Source organism: Gymnoscopelus braueri (genome assembly GCF_963280865.1).
Source record: "Gymnoscopelus braueri genome assembly, chromosome: 1".
In the NCBI taxonomy this organism is placed as follows: Eukaryota; Metazoa; Chordata; class Actinopteri; order Myctophiformes; family Myctophidae; genus Gymnoscopelus; species Gymnoscopelus braueri.
In genome coordinates this window covers 60,133,684-60,153,023 of record NC_137603.1, presented here as the reverse complement: position 1 = coordinate 60,153,023, position 19,340 = coordinate 60,133,684, and the positions used below count along the sequence as shown (strand labels likewise).

The following is a 19,340-nucleotide window of genomic DNA, read 5'->3' as shown; positions in this document are numbered from 1 at the left end:
ATCCATGATATATGCCAAGTGCACCTACAGCTGTTCAAACACTTTTTGACTCACACAACACACGCATGCAGTACTTAATCCATTCAATCCGGGAAGTAATCTCTGTCATTTTAGATTTCTTTGGCTGTTCAAAAATAGCAGATCTACAAGCTCAGAGCTATGAGCTTGTAGATCTGCTATTTTTTAATAGCCAAAAATCTTAAAATGACACAGATGCGTTCCCAGATTGAATGGGTTAATATAGCAATACGCCTCAAGAGGCTGTGGTTTACAGTGATTGTAGAGCAGCTAAAGGGCCATTATTAAACGCTAGAACCCTCTTAGCTCTTCTAAACTCACAGTAGAAGCTTATTGCCTTTATTAAAAAACATGCAAATCATAGACATAAACAAATTAAAACAGTTTTCACAATTTCACTACAAGAATAATTTATACAAGAAACTAGTCCCTGCGATTGCCTGCAAAAACAAGGAAGTTGCTACGCAAATGCACGTACGGTACCGAACGCTTATGCAATATCTGCCTTGGTTTCATCCATTTAGAAAGGTTCTTTTACCTTTCAAGCCGTTACCGTTAAATTGTGTTATTTCAGTTTGTTGTGTTTTTTTTCATAAATTAACGTGCTACTTGATCATACTACAGCGTCACACAAAAGCATCAAAAGTAGCAGATCTACAAGCTCCAGCTTGTAGATGTACTACTTTAGCCAGGTTGATCCAGGGGGTCCCCAGCGAAATGTGTTAACACAGCATCACAATCATTTTAACCACTTCATCCATATACGTTGGCTATTCAAAAACAGCAGATCTACAAGCTCACAGCGAGTCACTTCGTGCCGCGCTGCGAGCTTGTAGCTCTGCTATTTTTTATATATACCGGTAATTTTTTTTACATAAATCTTCTCTTCTGGGGGTCCCTGGCACAAATCCTTTTCAGATAGGGCTCCGTGGCCAAATACATATCAATTTGGGGGTCCTTAACTTGGAAAAGGTCTGAGAACCACTAGTCTAATAGGATCACAGCAAAGTCATGGAGCCATGGTGAAGGCAGCTTACCCCGTTGAGGCACACTTGTGTCTCCCCGTGGCAGGCGGTGAAGTTGGCCTTGGGTTCAGATGAAGGACACTGGGCGGTCCCACCGTTGCACATGCCTTCATGAGCACACTCCGATTCCAGTCTGCACTTCTCGTCATTGCGCTTATGAGTACACTCCGGTGTGCAGCAAGGACCCTGACTGGGACTGTTGGAGATTGACGAACACATACAGTAAGCCGACCCAAAGTTAAATGTAGGATAAGTGATATTTTCACTTATATATTAAGTGTTCAATAGCTCTATATTCTGATAGTACTCATTGCCGTAGAGTGTGTGTTCAGTAACAGGAGTCTCCCTGTCTCTCCAGCTCTTTGATAAACCGAAAATACACCTACCTGAAAGGTGGCAAAATGTCAGCCAATCAGGAGAGAGTACCCAATTATCAGATTCATTTTTATAGTGTTCCAGTTTAAATTGTGTCTGCTCATTTCTTTGTGGCACCACTTCCAATTTCACTTGTTTAATCTGTATCCTCTTGACTGAGTTCTCTATCCTGATTGGATAAAATTGGTATCCTGACCTGAAAATGCATTTTCTGTTTAATAAAGAGCTGGAGAGACATGGAGACTTCTGTTACTGAACAAACACACTATAGCAATGAGTATCAGAATATAGAGCTATTTAACACTTATTTTAACCAAAGTAAATCACTTACCCTACCTTTAATCAACTAAATCAAAAGACTTTCAATGCCACGAATAAGGAACATTTTCTGGGGGAAACAGTGAAAATAGCCGATCTACAAGCTCACAACTGATCGGCTATTTTCACTAGTTGGGTCAAATGTCTCTTATTGGGTCTCGAGCTAAAACATTTGGGAAACACTAGCTTAAGTGGTTAAAAGACGTAACAAGAGTGACTAAAACAATCCTGTGGATGAAGCCGTTTGGCTGCCATGTTCACAGACCTGCAGATCTTGTCGGGTTTTAGCTTGCACTTCCTGCCGTCGGCCTCGTTGGCGTCGTAGCAGCAGGGGTCTTTGCATTGGTCGCTGTAGCCACAGTCACACTCTTCTCCTGTCTCCACCAGCCCGTTACCACAGATAGGCTGGCCAGACTCTACACACACACACACACACACACACACACACACACACAGACACAGACACAGACACAGACACACACTCCATTAACAGGGTAGAATACAAACACCCGTTTGTGTCTGACAAAGACCTCTGTAGGTCGAAATGTTGTACTCCCGATTAATACGGTTATTTTGGGAGCTTTTTAACACATATTGACCGCCAAGGCCGCAATATTACGTAATCTCAAATCGGAAGTCCCATAGAGTTAAGGAGAACTCCTTCTAACACAGGGGTGATGCAACTTTGATGATGGAGAGGGCCACTATATTTCCACACTCACTCCAGAAGGCCACATTGCATATACCTCTTATCTCAGTATTTTAACTTTTTTTCGTAAATTAATGCCGTACTTCTTCATTCTATGTCACACAAAAGTAGCAAAAATAGCAGATCTACAAGCTCAAAACGCGTCTGGCTGCGACGCGTTTTGAGCTTGTAGATCGGCTATTTTGGTTATTTTTTTATTGGAATCCTGATTATATATTTTTTGCTATTTTTTAATTGGAATCCTGAAATGTAACATTTTAATTTAATATCAAATGCATTTAGTTATACTTATGTTAACTCTATGAACTTAAATACAAATACATTGGACATAAAAAAGACAATAAGATATTAATACTAGTCATTTAAGCTTCTATATAGACTGAAGTAATTAAAGCGGGTCATGATTGCATGTTTGGAATTGGGAACAGCTGAAATCAATAATATATCAGTATTCCGATATTAACCTGCGGGCCGCATTAAGGGAAGGTGGGGGCCGCATTATGTGGCCCCCGGGCCGCCAGTTGCCCGTGTATGTTCAAATACTATGGACCAGAGCTAAATTTGCCCCAAAACAGTGGCTTCAAAACAGGTCTGTAGAAACCAATGGGTCCTGTGACGGTTTCCTGCGTCCATATATTAGTTTTTACAGCCTATATGGTATTTACCGACAAAGCAGCTATCCTTCTTCTTCTCCAGGACCTGGCTGACGTTGCGGACGCTGCAGGGTGAGAACTTGTTGTTGTTGAGCTTGTCGCCCGACGTGGCTCTGGCGTACATGATGAAGTTGCCCCGCTCCTTCTTGTCCTGCATCTTAGACTCTCCTGGAGTGCATTCTGTCCCGGAGTCATGCTGCAAAAACAACATACATCTATAAATTCCACAAAAATGTGTGTGTGTCAATCTTTTATATATCTAGAGCTTTGGTTCTCAAAATATATATTTTTTTTTCTTTTTAAGCGAACATTTGTAACTCAAATCTTTGCCTCTGGGGGTCCCGGGAACAAAATATTTGAGATGGGGGTCCGCGGCCAAATACATATCATTTTGGGGGTCCTAGACATGAATAAGTTTGAGAACCACTGATATTATAGCAAGAGTAAAAAAAAAAGCGTTAGGATTTAGATGACATTTGTAGAATCCCCAGAAGCAATAAGATTTGAGTTACAAATGTTTGCTTTAAAAAATATATATTCAAAGATTTGCACAAATGTTCAAGATTTTTCAAAAATAGCAGATCTACAAGCTCATACTCGGTGCCGCGCTATGAGCTCGTATATCTGCTATTTTTAAATAGCCCAAAGTATAAAAAGGTTAGAATTATTGTGATGCTATATTAATGCATTTTGAAGGATCCCTGGGAGTCCCCGGACCACACTTTGAGAACCAATGCTCTACTCAAGGCAGTTATATAGTTCGGAACAGAAAAGCTCTTCACACAGTGGAGAGACTGGAGAAATACGCTTAATTTATGCTCCATCAAATGAGGGGTGTCCCTTGCCAAAAAGAAAGATCTACAAGCAACACAATCTGTTCTTTTCTTGGCAAGTGACACCATGGTTCTATGGAGTATACACAGTAAATTGAAGCTATAGAGGTTCAGGAGGACAGGTCCAGACCGGAGTTATACTACTGTACTCACAGGAGAGCCAAAGTTGTGTCCGACCTCGTGGGCGAAGGTGATGTGTGAGACCTTAGGGGGAACGTGGGACGCGTAGTTCTGCACGGTGATGATACCCGTGTTCAGAGACTTCCTCTTCCCATCAGAGTACAGCTTACTCTTCTCACAGATACCTCCAGAGCTTCCTGAGAAAGCAGATGAAAAAAAAAACACATTTTAACAATTTATTTGTACACATAAAGGAGAGCAGTGGTGGAAAAAGTACTCACATGTTTTACTTAAGTAAAAGTATCAATACTGCAATATAGAGGGGCGCCCGCTGGCCTAGCGGCCCAGGCGCAAACCACATACGCTGGTAATCAAGCTTGACAGCGTGTCATGGGTTTGACTACCGAATCCGACGACCTTTGCTGTGTGTCACCCCCCCCCCATCGCTCTACCATTTCCTGTCAGCCTACTATCCTGTCAAATAAAGGCATAAAAAGTCCCCAAAAATATCTAAATAATCTAATAAAAAATAATAATAATGCAATATAGAAATAGTCCGGAATTCAAAGTGTACTTGAGTAAAAGTACAAAAGTATTGGCATCAAAATGTTCTTAACTCATTGAGTGCCATTAACGTGTTTCACGTGTTTTTGAAAAAAATTGAAAAAAAAACTCAAGATGGAACCCAAGATATCATTATATGAGGCCTTGCAGCTCCATCCACTCATTGTTTAACTTATAACTTAAAAAGGCTGTATCTCGCTTCCTAAGCACTTTTTTTTTACTTTGAAAAAATAAAAAAATAAAAATCGTAATTTTTCCCAATTACCAATTTTGCCACGGACGTAAAAAAACGTAATTTTATCGCGCTGTTCTCTATCACCCGGAGTGACCACTTTCACTGTAATAAGCATGTCACTCAGTAGTCTATGGGTATAAGTAGCAGCGTCTCCGCCATATATGGCGGCTGCCAATTATAGACAGCATAATACTTTGCCAGCGTTTTTGGGCATCCCAAGTTGTTGAAACCTTGTCCTTGGCACGCACGCACACGCACATACACGCGCACACACACACGGGACAAATTACATTTCTTTTTGAAAAAAAATAGATCTACAACCTCACAAAGCCTAAAAACATAGATCTACAACCTCACAAAGCGTCAAACCTCTACGCGCTGTGAGCTTGTAGATGAGCTATTTTCAATATTCGTCGAACAAAGTATATTCGTTTTTTTAACACCATACTATTTGATTGATTGATGTTTTCATTGACAAAAAATGACTAGCCCATACAATATACATGAACATATCGTCTCTGTCGGGTGGAAACCTCATATGTCGAAGACTTATTTACTTTTCGGGATTCAAATTCAAAAGCATCAAAAGTAGCAGATCTACAAGCTTAAAACGCGGCGTGTAGATCTGCTGCTTTTGATGCTTTTATGTGACGCTGTAGTATGATCAAGTAGGGCGGTAATTTGCAAAAAAACACAAAAAGTTTAAACATGGAGATAAGAGGTTTCTGCCCGACAGCAACGATATACTTTAAAGGTTTCATGACATTCAGTTTTACAACACATTAAAAGTCTTTGTCATGGTCCTTCAAACGTGTATAAAAAGTTTTAACTGAAAATTCCACTCCAGTGAGCCATTGCAGGTGTTTTTCTCTCACATTTAGCCTTTTCAACTGCAATGAAAAAAGTTATCTTTGCCTGTCAATCATCGCCTCTGCTCCGCCCCCCCCCCCCCCCCCAAAGGAAAGGATAGGAGAGGGTAGGGGCGGGGAGGAGAGGGGGTGGGATTAAGTGACTATGACATCAAAGTCAAGGGGCCAATCCCAGATTACTTTTCAGCCTAATTATAAAAAAAAAACCCAGACCACAGAAAATCCACTGAATGTTCAAAGTTAATTTTTTTGGGGTATAATTGAGGTCATAAAACCCCCCAAAAAACATAAAAAAAGTGAAAATGAATGTCATAGAACCTTTAACGCCACATATCTGTCAAAAGGTTAAAACACAAAAAAATACCTTATTTCCATTGTGCTCCTTTGTGGCTCCTCCTGTGTGTGTGTGTGTGTGTGTGTGTGTGTGTGTGTGTGTGTGTGTGTGTGTGTGTGTGTGTGTGTGTGTGTGTGTGTGTGTGTGTGTGTGTGTGTGTAAACTGTGTGCCATCTGCACACACAGCAGCAAAGTGACCAGGTGGCCCTCAATGTGTCTCTAGAGGAGTGTGACAGCCACAGCTAGGGGGACGTTGGGGGTCACGTCACCACAAGTCACAGAGTAAACCTCTACACTGTGCTCACGTACAGCATGGCGAGCCATTCATAGCATCTTCATAGCATTACAAAAAAAGAACCTAGTTTGTAGCCTTCTATGCCTCTCAAACCAAAGAGAAATAAAAAAATAAATAAAACCAAAACAATAACTGGAACTTAAGACAAAACAAGACGAGAAAGGGGCAGCACCCAGGGTTGTGTTGTAAGGCATTGGTTCTCAAACCAAGGGGTCCTTGGGGGGGGGGGGGGGGGGGGGGTCCCGAGCTAAATTTGTTAACATAGCGCTACAATCATTTTAACCACTTTAACCAGACCAAAAAAACTGCTGTAACACAACCAACCGTTTTAGTTGTGTTTTGTTTGTGATAATGGCATTGCAAATACCAATTAACTCTTGTATTTTGCATTTGAAGGAGGTTGCCATAGGGCCTAGACAATAGGTCTTTTCCTCCTTGTTTTTCCTGATACAAAATAAAAAACCAAACACTGTAAACAACTAATTATATTATAGTACTATTATTGCGTCCGCACACAGAAAATGAAAGGGAGTTTATCTCACCTGAAAGGCAATTATTTTTTGTAATGACCATTTTGAGCAGTTACCTGACCAGGCATCCAACAATGATATTGTGTGTATGCTTGTCCATATAAATAGGGGTAAGAAACCATGTCCAAAACTGTCACTTTTCAGGATTCAAATGCAAAAGCATCAAAAGTAGCAGATCTACAAGCTCGAAATGCGTCGCTTCGCGCCGCGTTTCGAACTTGTAGATCTGCTACTTTTTTTTCTAAATATTTTTTGTGGCTTTTTCTGCCTTTAATTGAGAGGAAAGTAGTGCGACAGGAAATGGGGAGAAAGACGGGGGGTGGGGGGACGACGACACAGCAAAGGCAGTCGGGATCGGGAGTCGAACCCGCGACACGCCTGTCAGACCCGGATTACCAGCCTATGTGGTATGCGCCCGGACCGCTGGGCCAGCAGGCTCCCCAGATCTGCTACTTTTAAAAGTAAGTTTAAAGTGAGGACGCTGGCGTTGACTGTTCGCCGCTTCACCTCCCAATGCCCCCCCCCACTGTATGAATGAATGAACCATTGTAAAGTGCTTTGAGTACTTAGAAAAGCGCCTATATTATTATTATTATTATTATTATTACTTTTGTGTGACGTAGTATGATCAAATAGGGGCGTTAATTTAAAAAAAAAAAAAAAAAGTTAGAATATGGAGATAAGAGGTTTCTGCCGCAACAGCGACGTTATGCTCCATCGCATGAGGGGCGTCCCTTGCCAAAAAGAAAGATCTACAAGCTACACAATCTGTTCTTTATTGCAAGTGACACCATGGTTCTATGGAGTACACACAGTAAACTGAAGCTAGAGGTTCAGGAGGACCGTAGTTACTCACAGGAGAGACAAAGTTGTGTCCGACCTCGTGGGCGAAGGTGATGTGTGAGACCTTAGGGGGGGACGTGGGAAGCGTAGTTCTGAACGGTGATGATGACTGTGTTCTAGAGACTTCCTCTATAGAGCACCGAGGTCTGACATACTCACCGCTAGAGGGCTCTATATCCAGGGTTGCCAGATCTGCTTATTAAAATTTCCCCACAAGATATGATTTGAAAATAGCCGATCTACAAGCTCACAACGCGACGCGTTGTGAGCTTGTAGATCTGCTAATTTCAAATAGCTGATGTATATGTTAAAGTGCTCATGTGGCCCATAGTCGCTTCTTTTGGGCTGGTTTTCCTAGGCCTGGTTGCTTGTTTCTCTCACAGAATCTGGCAACACTGGCTATATCCCCCTGGGTCACGGCGTTATTTTTTGTATTGGATATTCCCATAGGGGAATCTTAGATCACGTCATACAAGAGCTGTGTTCCAAAAATAAACAAATCAGCCGGTCGATTTTACTCATATGGATATGAAAAAGTAAAAAAAAGTAAAGAAATGTATCCAACATAAGAAAAAATATATTTTTTCTCCAAACACAGATGACGGGCAGCTTGATGTACCAGTACACCCTCTGGACATGACGCTAGTATTTGGCAGTGACTTACCCCCAAGCCCCCAGAACAGAGAGGGAGCAGTGAAGCGCATTGCACATGGTGGCCAATCATAGCTACTGCAGCTTATATGTATGGCTGCTGGGTATTATTGGTTTCGACCAAATGGGCTCGACTCACAAGCTTGCGCACAGGGTTGTGCGCGGAGGTGACACTACTGCGCATGCGAGACGACACGCAGAGTGACGCAAAACGCGACACAGAAGCCCCAAATAAGCCCCGCCCCCGTCAGATTTCCCAACCCAGAAGAAGGGGTGAAAAAGGAGTATGCGCTGGGTGAGCAGCTCCATGCAAACAAGTGAATGGGCGGGGATTTTCATTACCTCTCTATTATTTTTAACTCTATGCTTACCCCCAATCCAACCTTTGATGCTGTGAGTCAAGCAGGGAGGCGTGCCCCGGCCGGGGAATCAAACCCTGACCTCCCAATCATCTCAAGGCGGACACTCTTGTCAAAATCCTTGCTAAACCCAGTCTATTGTGTCCAGGCAGTGATAGCATGGCAGTCAAGTGTTGCCATGTCCGCTTATTATAAGCGACTTTAAGGCTTCTTTTTCTGTAAAGTCGCTCATATGATATTGGTAGTTGCGCGTTGCGTTTTTTTTGGGGGGCTTGTTTCTTAAAGTGTAGTTGCTAATTTGAGCTTTCTTCCTAAATGTTTTAATTATTATCTAAACCAGTGGTTCTAAAACATTTTCATGTCACGGAACCCCCAAATGAATGTGTATTTGCCACCAACATGTTTTGTGCCAGGGAGCCCGTCATACCAGAGTTGGAATGTTTAAAAAATATTCCAAATATTCCACATTCTATCTCAAGATGTGTTTGAAATGAGCAGATCTACAAGCTCACAACGCGACGCGTTGTGAGCTTGTAGATCTGCTCATTTCAAATAGCCGTCGTATACAGCATATAGGTTTAAAGTGCTCATGTGCCCTATATTAGTCGCTTCTTTTGGGCTCATTTTCCCAAAACCCGGTTGCTTATTTCTCCCACAAAACTCTGGCAACACTGTGGTTGTTGAGGCTGTAAGAAAGGGAGGGGAGGGGCAGCTTTCATTTCCCATAAACCCACAAGTCCAGTCATCCAGGGCAAGCCCACAGGCAACAGCTTCCAGCTACAAAGATACATGAGCTCAGAGCACTTAAAGGCAGTAAACAATGTGTGTGCTCTGTGTGTGTGTGTGTGTGTGTGTGTGTGTGTGTGTGTGTGTGTGTGTGTGTGTGTGTGTGTGTGTGTGTGTGTGTGTGTGTGTGTGTGTGTGTGTGTGTGAGAGTAAGTGTGTGTGTGAGTAAGTGTGTGTGTGAGTATGTGTGTGTACGCGTCTGGCCTTTCACTGCAGCTGCTTATGTGCAGGCGGCAATTGGTCCGATTCAATAAGAGGCCCATTAGCGGGTTGGAACGGGTTCATTCTCGGTTCACTCTACTACAGCATTCAGCACACTCGCTCAGTGCACTCCTCTCTCTCCTCTCTTAACCTCTGAATTGATTCATTCCAGTGTAGAGTATTGCTAATTCACCTGTTATTGATCGTTTTTCCTTTTTTGTTTCATATTGCGGGTGTGGTGGTGTCTGAACTGGACATTGGGGAGCCAAACAAAAAGGACTGATAAACACCATACATCAGGTGCCGGTTTAGAAAATAAAACACACATTGAACCTAATATATCATTATTTTTTATCATGGGAAGACTTCTTGAGTTGTACACAATTGTGTTAGTTTCTCTGTCGTTGCTTATTGTGGTGACCAATTGACAGGTTCTCCAAAAAGCGTGAAACAGTGGTTCTCAAAGTGGGGTCCGGGGACCCCCAGGGGTCCTTTGGGAGGTTCCAGGGGGTCCCCAGCAAAAGAAACATTAATATAGCGTCACAATCATTTTAACCACTTTATCCATTTATACAGTATGTTGGCTATTCAAAAATAGCAGATCTACAAGCTCACAGCGCGACACTTCATGCCGCACTGCAAGCTGGTACATCTGCTATTTTTTTACATTTTAGAAAAATATCGAAAATGTTGAATGTTTTTTTTTTACATAAATCTTCTCTTCTGGAGGTCCGTGACACAAAATATATATCAATTTGGGGGTCCTTGACACGAAAAGGTTCGAGAAATACTGGAGTAAATGACCGAACATCAACATGAGCATTTTTAGCATCGTATCAGTAACAATCTCATACCAGACCATTGAATGGGTGAAGTAGCCGACATACTGACCTATGCCTGCGATTTATCAGACCATTCATTGGGCGTAAGCAGGAGATACTGACCTACTCGGAGGCAGAGCAGTCCCCACAACATGATTTACCATTCTGTGCCTATCGGTACAGAACTCGGACGGCACTGAGTAGGCTCAAGCGAACGTCGCAACGTTCGGCACGGCAACTTGCTCGCTTTAGCTTGCTCGGTGGTGCCTCACGTGACTCCAGTTCGCTTGAGACTGAGTGCCTCCGAAATGGTCCGAAACCGAAACTTGACTATATATATAAGTCATCTCCGTCGGTAGGTCAGTATGTCCTGATAACACCCAATGAATGATCTGATAAATCGCGGGTAGGTTAGTATGTCCCTACTTCGTCCATAAAATGATCTGATAAAATGTGATAATGTCCCATTCAATGCATTGATAGCATCTGAATCAGGTGTCTCATTGGGCAGATCAAGGTAAAAATGTGAAGAGAAAAGGTGTCATTTTAAATGCTCGGCCACAAAAGGTGTATTTTAATAACATTTTGTGAGATTTCTATCCCAGTATCCAAAAAACAGCAAATGACAACAGGCAAGAGCTGCAGAATGAGGCTGACCAACTTGAAGAAAGGAATCTAAATATATAAAAACATCCACCTTGTTTGTGTAGGCAGTCGGGGGACTATTTTCTTGTAGAAATCATTCCTGTAATGAAACTGCTAATTGGGCTATAATTATTGTCTATGATTTCCATGTAGGCATATTTAGTTATCAATTTATAGAAGCAATAACCCACACCCATGCAGGCGTCATCATTTTTCACAAGTCTCACATTTCCGTCCGTCCAGACTAGGCTAAGTTCCAAAAAGTTCTTAATGAATATTGTCCTAATTTAGTTTTGTGTGTGTGTGTGTGTGTGTGTGTGTGTGTGTGTGTGTGTGTGTGTGTGTGTGTGTGGGCGTGCGGCCGTGCGTCAACATGTACAGTAAGTGTTTGACAGATTCATTAACCCATTAACCCACCTGAGACCGATTCCCAAAAATGATGTCTTCTAAATCCTAACAGTGTTTTGAAAAACTTATGTCGCTACAGTACTGTATGAGTGGTCCTCAAACTTTTTCATGTCAAGGACCCAAAATTATATGTATTTGGCTGTGGACCCCCATCTCAAAATATTGTGTTCCAGTGATCCCAATTAGCAAAGATTTGAGTTAAACATTTTCGCATTAAAAAATATATATTTAAAGATTTGCACAATATTTTTCAAAAATGGCAGATCTACAAGCTCATAGCGCGGCACTCTGTGCCGTGCTATGAGCTTGTAGATCTGCTATTTTTTTAATAGCCAAAGAAATCTAAAATGACACAGATGCTTTCCCGGTTTCAACGGGTTCAGGTCTGTTTGCTTGGGGAGCTGTCAAATTGATTCCTTTCAATTCCCTCTGGCATCAAAACCTCATTGCCGACAGCAGTCTGAAGCTTCATTTATATGCCATCTTATGACAGGAGCATAAGCCAAAACAACAGCTTGCTTGCCGATCTGTTCCTTTTTTTGGGGAAGGGACACCAGTCAGATCTCGAACGTAATCATTCTAGGGGCAAGGTTATTATTGGCCTTTGGTGTTGGAACATTTTCTGAGGACACAAATGTCCAAATACCAGGCAGGAAGGCCATCAAATAAAACAAGGTAGGGTAAGTGATTTTCTTTGGTTCAAATAAGTGTTAAATAGCTGTATATTCTGGTAGTACTCATTGCAATAGAGTGTTTGTTCAGTAACAGGAGTCTCCATGTCTCTCCAGCTCGTTAATAAGCAGAAAATGCATTTTCAGGTCCGGATACCAATTTTATCCAATCAGAAGAGAACTCAGACAGGATACAGATTAAACTAGAAAATGTGCTCCTCGGAGCACAAGTCTCCGCCGGCAGACCCGTGCTATTTTAATCAAATGAAATCACTTACCCTATCTTTAACCATAGTTCTCTAGGAATGTTCTAATTCTTACTTAAAATAGAACATGTTACTATATCATAGCAATTATATTATCATAACGGATATATCTTTTAGTTAAACAAAAAGTTCTTTGTTAAAAGGTGAATGTTAAAGTAATTTATGTACCCCTGAGATGAGGAACAATGTCAGAGACATTGATGTTGGTTGTCAACATGACTCTGGCCCCAACTGCTACAGACACGACCTCCCGTAAGCCTCCTGTATGCGATGGGTTGCTTGATAGTGTAACATTAACTAGTCCTGTCTTACAATCTTTTTGTGAATCAATTGCGGTGATGTTGGATATTTTTGTTGGCAACTTTATTAGCTTTTCGCCATTGTGTGAATCTGTGGCTGCATTTGTTCTGAAGACATGCAATGCGTCACTTGGGTATGAGGGATCTGTTTTAGAGACGATTCTGGTGTGTAGCAGTGCAATGTCTTCTGCACAGCATGTGTTTGTACAAACTCTCATAAGCAGTTCTGCAAAGGGTTGGTCATCTTTCTGACGCGGCTAGGGGCCAAGCTAACACACGGCGGGACGAAGCGAAAACATACTCTCCTCCTCCGGCGGAGACAACAACTGAAATTGGAAGTGATGACACAAAGAAATGAGCAGACAAATTTAAGCTGATAAATGGGTAATCTCTCCTGATTGGCTGACATTTTGCCACCTACCTGAAAATGTATTTTCTGTTTTTTAAAGAGCTGGAGAGACGGTGAGACTCCTATTACTGAACAAACACTCTATAGCAATGATTACTATCAGAATATAGAGCTATTTAACACTGTTACTGAACAAACTGTATAGCAATGATTACTATCAGAGTACCAGAGTCACTGGACTTGTTTGAAGATACGGATACAGAGATGGGGGGAGGGAGCTAAGAATTCAAAACCTCAACTAAAGACTGGTGTCTTAAAAACAAACGTTGGACAAGGAAAGAGGCAGAGGAGAAAACGGTGGACTCAGCTGGGGCACGGGGGCGGGGGCGGGGCACAGTGCCCCTCAGGGCATATCATTTCTGGAGGTGCCATAAGGCCACACTTAAGGGGGCGTGGAGGCCATGGCCTTTACAGCCTCCATGAACATCCTGGCCCTGAGTGACATTGTCATCATGCGGCACATCGTTGGCAGAAACCTCTTATCTCCATATGTTAACCTTTTTCTGTTTTTGTTTTGTAAATTAACGCTCTACTTCAGGGGTCTTCAAAAGAAAATCGGGCCAAGGACCCCTTAGCTGAGAGAGATGAAGCAAGGAGTAAGGACCCCCTCTATACTGTATTTAAAAAAAAATGTGTTTCAGATGATTTTTTTTTTAACTTGGTCTGCTCTTTTTCCCCCTTTACACCTACACCTCTTTGCCCAAAAATAGCCGATCTACAAGCTCACAATTTGGTGAAGCCCCTGTAGTACGGTAACTCTAAGGACCCTCTAGGGGTCCCGGACCCCCTGTTGAAGACCTCTGCCCTACTTGATCATCAAACAAAAACATCAAAAGATCCGCAAGCTCGAAAACGCAGCGGGAAGCGACGCGTTTCGAGCTTATAGATCTGCTACTTTTGATGTTTTTGAATTTTTAATCCTCAAAAGTTACCAGTTTTGGGACATATGAGGTTTCCACCCGACAGAGACGACACTAGATCAGACCTAACAGGCCTCCACTATAGAGCGAGAGAGAGAGGAGATTCATGGAAAACTGTTGGGAACATTTGAATAATTATTCCTTCTCATCTTATCCAGTCGTTTGTGAATTTGTGATTAAAAACAGGCAGAATCCCTGACCCACGGTAAAACAAAAAATACACAATCTATATCTGGCACATGTTCAACGCCCTTGAAAAGGATAGAAATGTGTTTAAGCTTTGATCTCCATTGATCCTTTATGAAGCATAATTTTCTTTTCACGATAAGCACATTTTTGTGCAGAAAGTAAAGACGTTGTTCTTTATCATCCCTTACGAACATTATGCCATTCTGCAAAACGCCCACAGGGAGGGAGAGAGAGACAGACAGAGAGAGAGAGAGAGGGAGAGTGACACACACACACACACACACACGCTTGTATTACTATACTTGTGAGGACATCAACATTTTAGGAAGCCGATTTTATGATTGATTTATGATTTCTTTGGGGCATCTTTAACCGCAAGTCTAAAGCCGAAAAATAGCAGATCTACAAGCTCACAACGTGTCGCGCTGCGGCACGTTGTGAGCTTGTAGATCGGCTATTTTACGGTGTGTGCCATCGCCGCACAACTAAGTATAATATGGGAAAAATATACAACCCGACCCCTAAACCTATCCTCTAAATGTCTGATCCTAATCTGAATCTTTTTTTTATTGTAAACGTATCTCTAAAAAAAAAGTCGACCATAAAACAACCATTTTTCTTGCGAGGACCAGGAAAAAGGTCCTCTCAACGTCTATTCCTCAAATTCTACTATATACTTGTGAGAACGTTTGGTCCTCACAAGTATAGTCACACACACACACACACACACACACACACACACACACACACACACACACACACACACACACACACACACACACACACACACACACACACACACACACACACACACACACACACACACACACACACACACACACACACACACACAGTGGAGATCAAGAGGAACAATGCTGACAGGACTGAAACCCCCACAAAGTTCAAGATGCATTCCCTTCCCCTCGTCCTTGAAATGAAAATTACACACATCCACAGAGGGAATGAGCGGGTAATGAAATGGAGGCCGATAGAAGAGCTTATCAGTGTGTGTGTGTGCGTGTGCGTGTGCGTGTGTGTGTGTGTGTGTGTGTGTATTCCGATAAACATCACCAGCGAGGGAACCAACAGTACGGTTAGTTATTTCTCTGCACAAGACTGATTCTATTACTGATCTTCTGAACCTGGGGGTCCACATCCACCCAGCAGAAGACCCTGGCCTTCACCAGGCAGAGATGAAGGAATCCACACACCCCGTCAGTAACAAAACGATGCAGTATATGCGGTAAAAATTATTTATTATTTTTTTTATTATTTTCTTTTTACACTCTCAGGGTTAACCCACTAACACATTGAGTGCCAGAGGTTTTTTAAAACAGGGTACAGCCAGTACCAGCGTTTTTTTTTTACAGTTTATTGGGGATCTTTTTAGAGTTGCAGAAGCCACAACGAGGACCCAGATGTAAACAAAAGGTGTCTGGGCGATGGCCAGGGGTCCCGTCTAACGACTGGAACAATAACATTTCTACCGCGATCCGCCATTGCAGAGAGATCGCCCGTCAAAAAAGTCTCGTTTTGACCACACAAAAAAAGATATGGACCTTTTTCTCAAGATCCCATCATTTGGGCGGATGCACGTCCGTTTTTTTGGGGATGATGTCACATCCGTCCATTCCCTTTTAAAGGGTCCTAGGATCATTCCTAAGTTGCCTTAGAGCGCCCTCTTGTGGGGAAAATGGCATTCCACGGGTGTATTTGCGAAAACTTAATATTACGTTTTTGACACTCAATGTGTTAAGACCTGAGGCCGATTGTACAAATGCCTTCTAAAGCAGTAGTTCTCAAACTTTTTCGTGCCAAGGACCCCAAAAATGATATGTATTTGGCCGCAGACCCCCATCTGAATGCTCTAATCTTTTCTTTTTTTTTATGACCGAAAACAGCCGGTCTACAAGCATTTTCCCTGTGCAACATGCTGGCTTCTATGGAAATGACTGAAACCAGTCGTGGCAACTGAGAACTTTAAGTTTGTTTTGAGTGTGTATACAGCCTGCTGTGAAATCCACAACCTGCATGGAAAATACCGCGTGCACGTTAACCCATTAAGGCCTGAGGTTCCGATTCTACAAATGTCTTCTAAATCCCAACAGTTTTTTGAAAAAACATATATTTCTATGTCAGTGGTTCTTAAACTTTTTCATGTCAAGGACAGCAAACATTATATGTATTTGGTCACGGACCCCCATCTCAAAATATTTTCTTACAGGGACCCTCCAGAAGCAAAGATCTGAGTTACAAATGTTCGCTTTAAAAAAAAATATATATATTCAAAGATTTGCACAAATGTTCTCTTTTTTTCTAAAATAGCAGATCTACAAGCTCATAGTGCGGCACTCGGTGCTGCACTATGAGCTTGTATATCTGCTATTTTTGAATAGCCAAAGTGTAAAATAATGCTTTTATTAATGTTTCCCCGGACCCCACTATGAGAACCAATGCCATAGAATGTAAGTGTGTTCATAATTGTGATCTCCCTCTCAGAGACAATACAGTTACAACTATTCTCCTGATTACAATGATTGTCTGCAGCTTATTGTGATCATGAGGAGACATGCGGGGTGTTTATATAATAGCTAGATTCTGATTACATAAAAAAATGTGATGCAACTTCAAAAACAAGTTTTCTTTACTGGAACTTTGGATTCATTCGAACATGATAAAACAAAACTTGACAGCCCTACTGACATTGCAGCATGCAGGTGTCAAGACCTTTAACTGTATTTATTACATACAGTATATAAGTTATATTAACACATAACCGCCCTGCAATATACCTCACTCAGATTTATGAATGGTCGCTGATTCTTGAGTCCTTGCAACATTAACCCATTAAAACCGGGAACGCATCGGTGTCATTTTTAAGATTTCTTTGGCTATTCAAAAATAGCAGATCTACAAGCTCATAGCACGGCACCAAGTGCCACGCTATGAGTTTGTAGATCTGCTATTTATGAACATCCTTTTGTGCAAATGTTTGAATACATATATTTTTTTAAACAACATTTTTAACTAAAATCTTTGCTTCTGGAGGTCCCTGACACAAAATATTTTACAAATGTTCGCTTTAATATATATTCAAAGTTTTGCACAAATTGTCACGATTTTTCAAAAATAACAGATCTACTGTACAAACTCATAGCACAGCACTCGGTGCCGTGCTATGAGCTTGTAGATCTGCTATTTTTGAATAGCGAAAATATAAAATAACGGTTAAAGTGGTTAAAATCGAAAAAGACATTTTAATGGGTTAACGTCATGTACGCAATTATCGTTCCCAGTGTAGCAGATTGAATTCATGCAAAATAATATTTTTCACGGGCTGCGCACGGCACACACGCACGATCACGTTTGGGTCAGTGTGTGCTGTGCGTGTGTGCTGTATGTGTGGGTTGTGTGTGTACTGACCTGACGGAGCCCCGACCCAAGCCAAGCCGAGCACGCCGTCGTCAAAGTCCCGGTCGGTGAACACGTAGGCCAGGCAGTAGTCGTCGTGGTTCTGCTCAGAGTTGAGCTCCAGAAACTTCTCCACGCCGATGTTGGCGAAGCGGAAAGGATTGGATTTGTCCTTCTCGTCCAGGGTCGTGTTGATCTGAAACGGGAGAGAGTTGGGAGCAGGTGTGAAAACTCAGAAGACTCGTGAATAGTCTCTGTGGGTTGGAAACCTTATGTCCAAAACGGTTAACTTTTCAGGATTCAAATAGAAAAACGGCAAAAGTAGCAGATCTACAAACTCGAAGCTTGTAGATCTGCTACTTTTGATGCTTTTGCGTGACGCTGTAGTATGATCAAGTAGGGCGTTGATTTACAAAAAACACCAAAAGTTAGAATATGGAGATAGGCGGTTTCTGCCCGACAGCAATGATATACTGTAGACTCATACATACTCACTTTTAGCCGAAGCATGAAAACAAACGTACCTCCTCTCCACCCTTTCCTTGGATCCCTTCTTGTTGCCTATTTTATATCGCAACCGAAACCTTGTACAGTATGTCTGTATTTAATCTTTTTGTATATTTTTTATATAATGATGCCGTTTAATACCTTTTTATACTTTCATCCTCATCAGGCAGTTTTTTTTTAAAAACAAGATATCATATTTTTTCGTCTGCTACTGTAAATGCCTCAATTGCAAATTGTACGATGACATACAGTAGTATACCATAGCATTGTGCACAATGATGCCACAGTCTGAAATGTCTGTACTCTAGTCCAAGCTCTCACGAAACTATTGAAACACCTTTTTGGCTTCCCCTTCGTCATCTTTTTGAGAGCGAACCAACCTGCAAAGTGTTTGGACTGGGAGAGTGAGTCTTGGTGATTTGGATGTTGGCACCGGATGCCTTGAACGCAGCAACGTTTGAAACTTTTCACAAGACTCTTTCATAGCAGAGAGAAAAGAGAGCAGAGTCTGAAACAGCTGCGTGGCCTGGCAAGGAACAAAGTCCTAACGAATGCTCACAAAGGAAACTGTTTTCTGAATGTCTGTCACCTCTTCAGACTTCTGTCACATACAAAATGCGACTTCCTGTCTGAGCAGCGAGGAAGATGAGTATTGAACAGGGGATGGTGAGAAAAAGAAAAGAAAAAGGAAACTTGCTGCCAAGTCTACTGCTGCAGCAAGGTGTTTTCATTGATTTTGGCACGTGGCCACGCGTTGTTCCCAATTAAAACAGCAGCCGGCAGTCATCTGAGCCTAAAGACGGTGTTTCAACTCACTGCTTTTCAGATTTCAACGTGGGGGGGCTATTGGAAAATGGAAATAAATGAATAAAATACATATACTGTACAATGTATCAAAGCAGCACTGTGTAGCTTTTTTTAAATGAATAAAATGACATTTTGTCCAATCTGTATGGTAGAGTATGTTTATACAATTAGGGTGGTTGTATTTTGTCTCCCTGCTCTTCTATTGAGACATTTAGATCGTGTCAAAGGTCATGTCTCACCTAGACACAGGATCTGACACAAATTTTGAC

General features: G+C 41.8%; 1 protein-coding gene across 2 annotated transcripts in view; it reads right to left on the bottom strand.

The window, feature by feature from the left end:
- Positions 1 to 19,340, bottom strand: part of LOC308091208 (disintegrin and metalloproteinase domain-containing protein 10-like) — a 486,352-nt gene that overhangs the window by 366,693 nt on the left and 100,319 nt on the right. For both annotated transcript variants that reach the window (XR_013933681.1, XM_080436649.1), the window contains exons 8-12: positions 17,770 to 17,953; positions 4,085 to 4,248; positions 3,111 to 3,294; positions 2,002 to 2,152; positions 1,056 to 1,239 (exon numbers count right to left, since the gene is read on the bottom strand). Coding sequence is in view for 1 of the 2 variants with exons in the window: in XM_080436649.1 (XP_080292775.1) it covers positions 1,056 to 1,239; positions 2,002 to 2,152; positions 3,111 to 3,294; positions 4,085 to 4,248; positions 17,770 to 17,953 (867 nt within the window). In the remaining variant the exon portion in view is untranslated. The remainder of the gene's footprint in view (positions 1 to 1,055; positions 1,240 to 2,001; positions 2,153 to 3,110; positions 3,295 to 4,084; positions 4,249 to 17,769; positions 17,954 to 19,340) is intronic.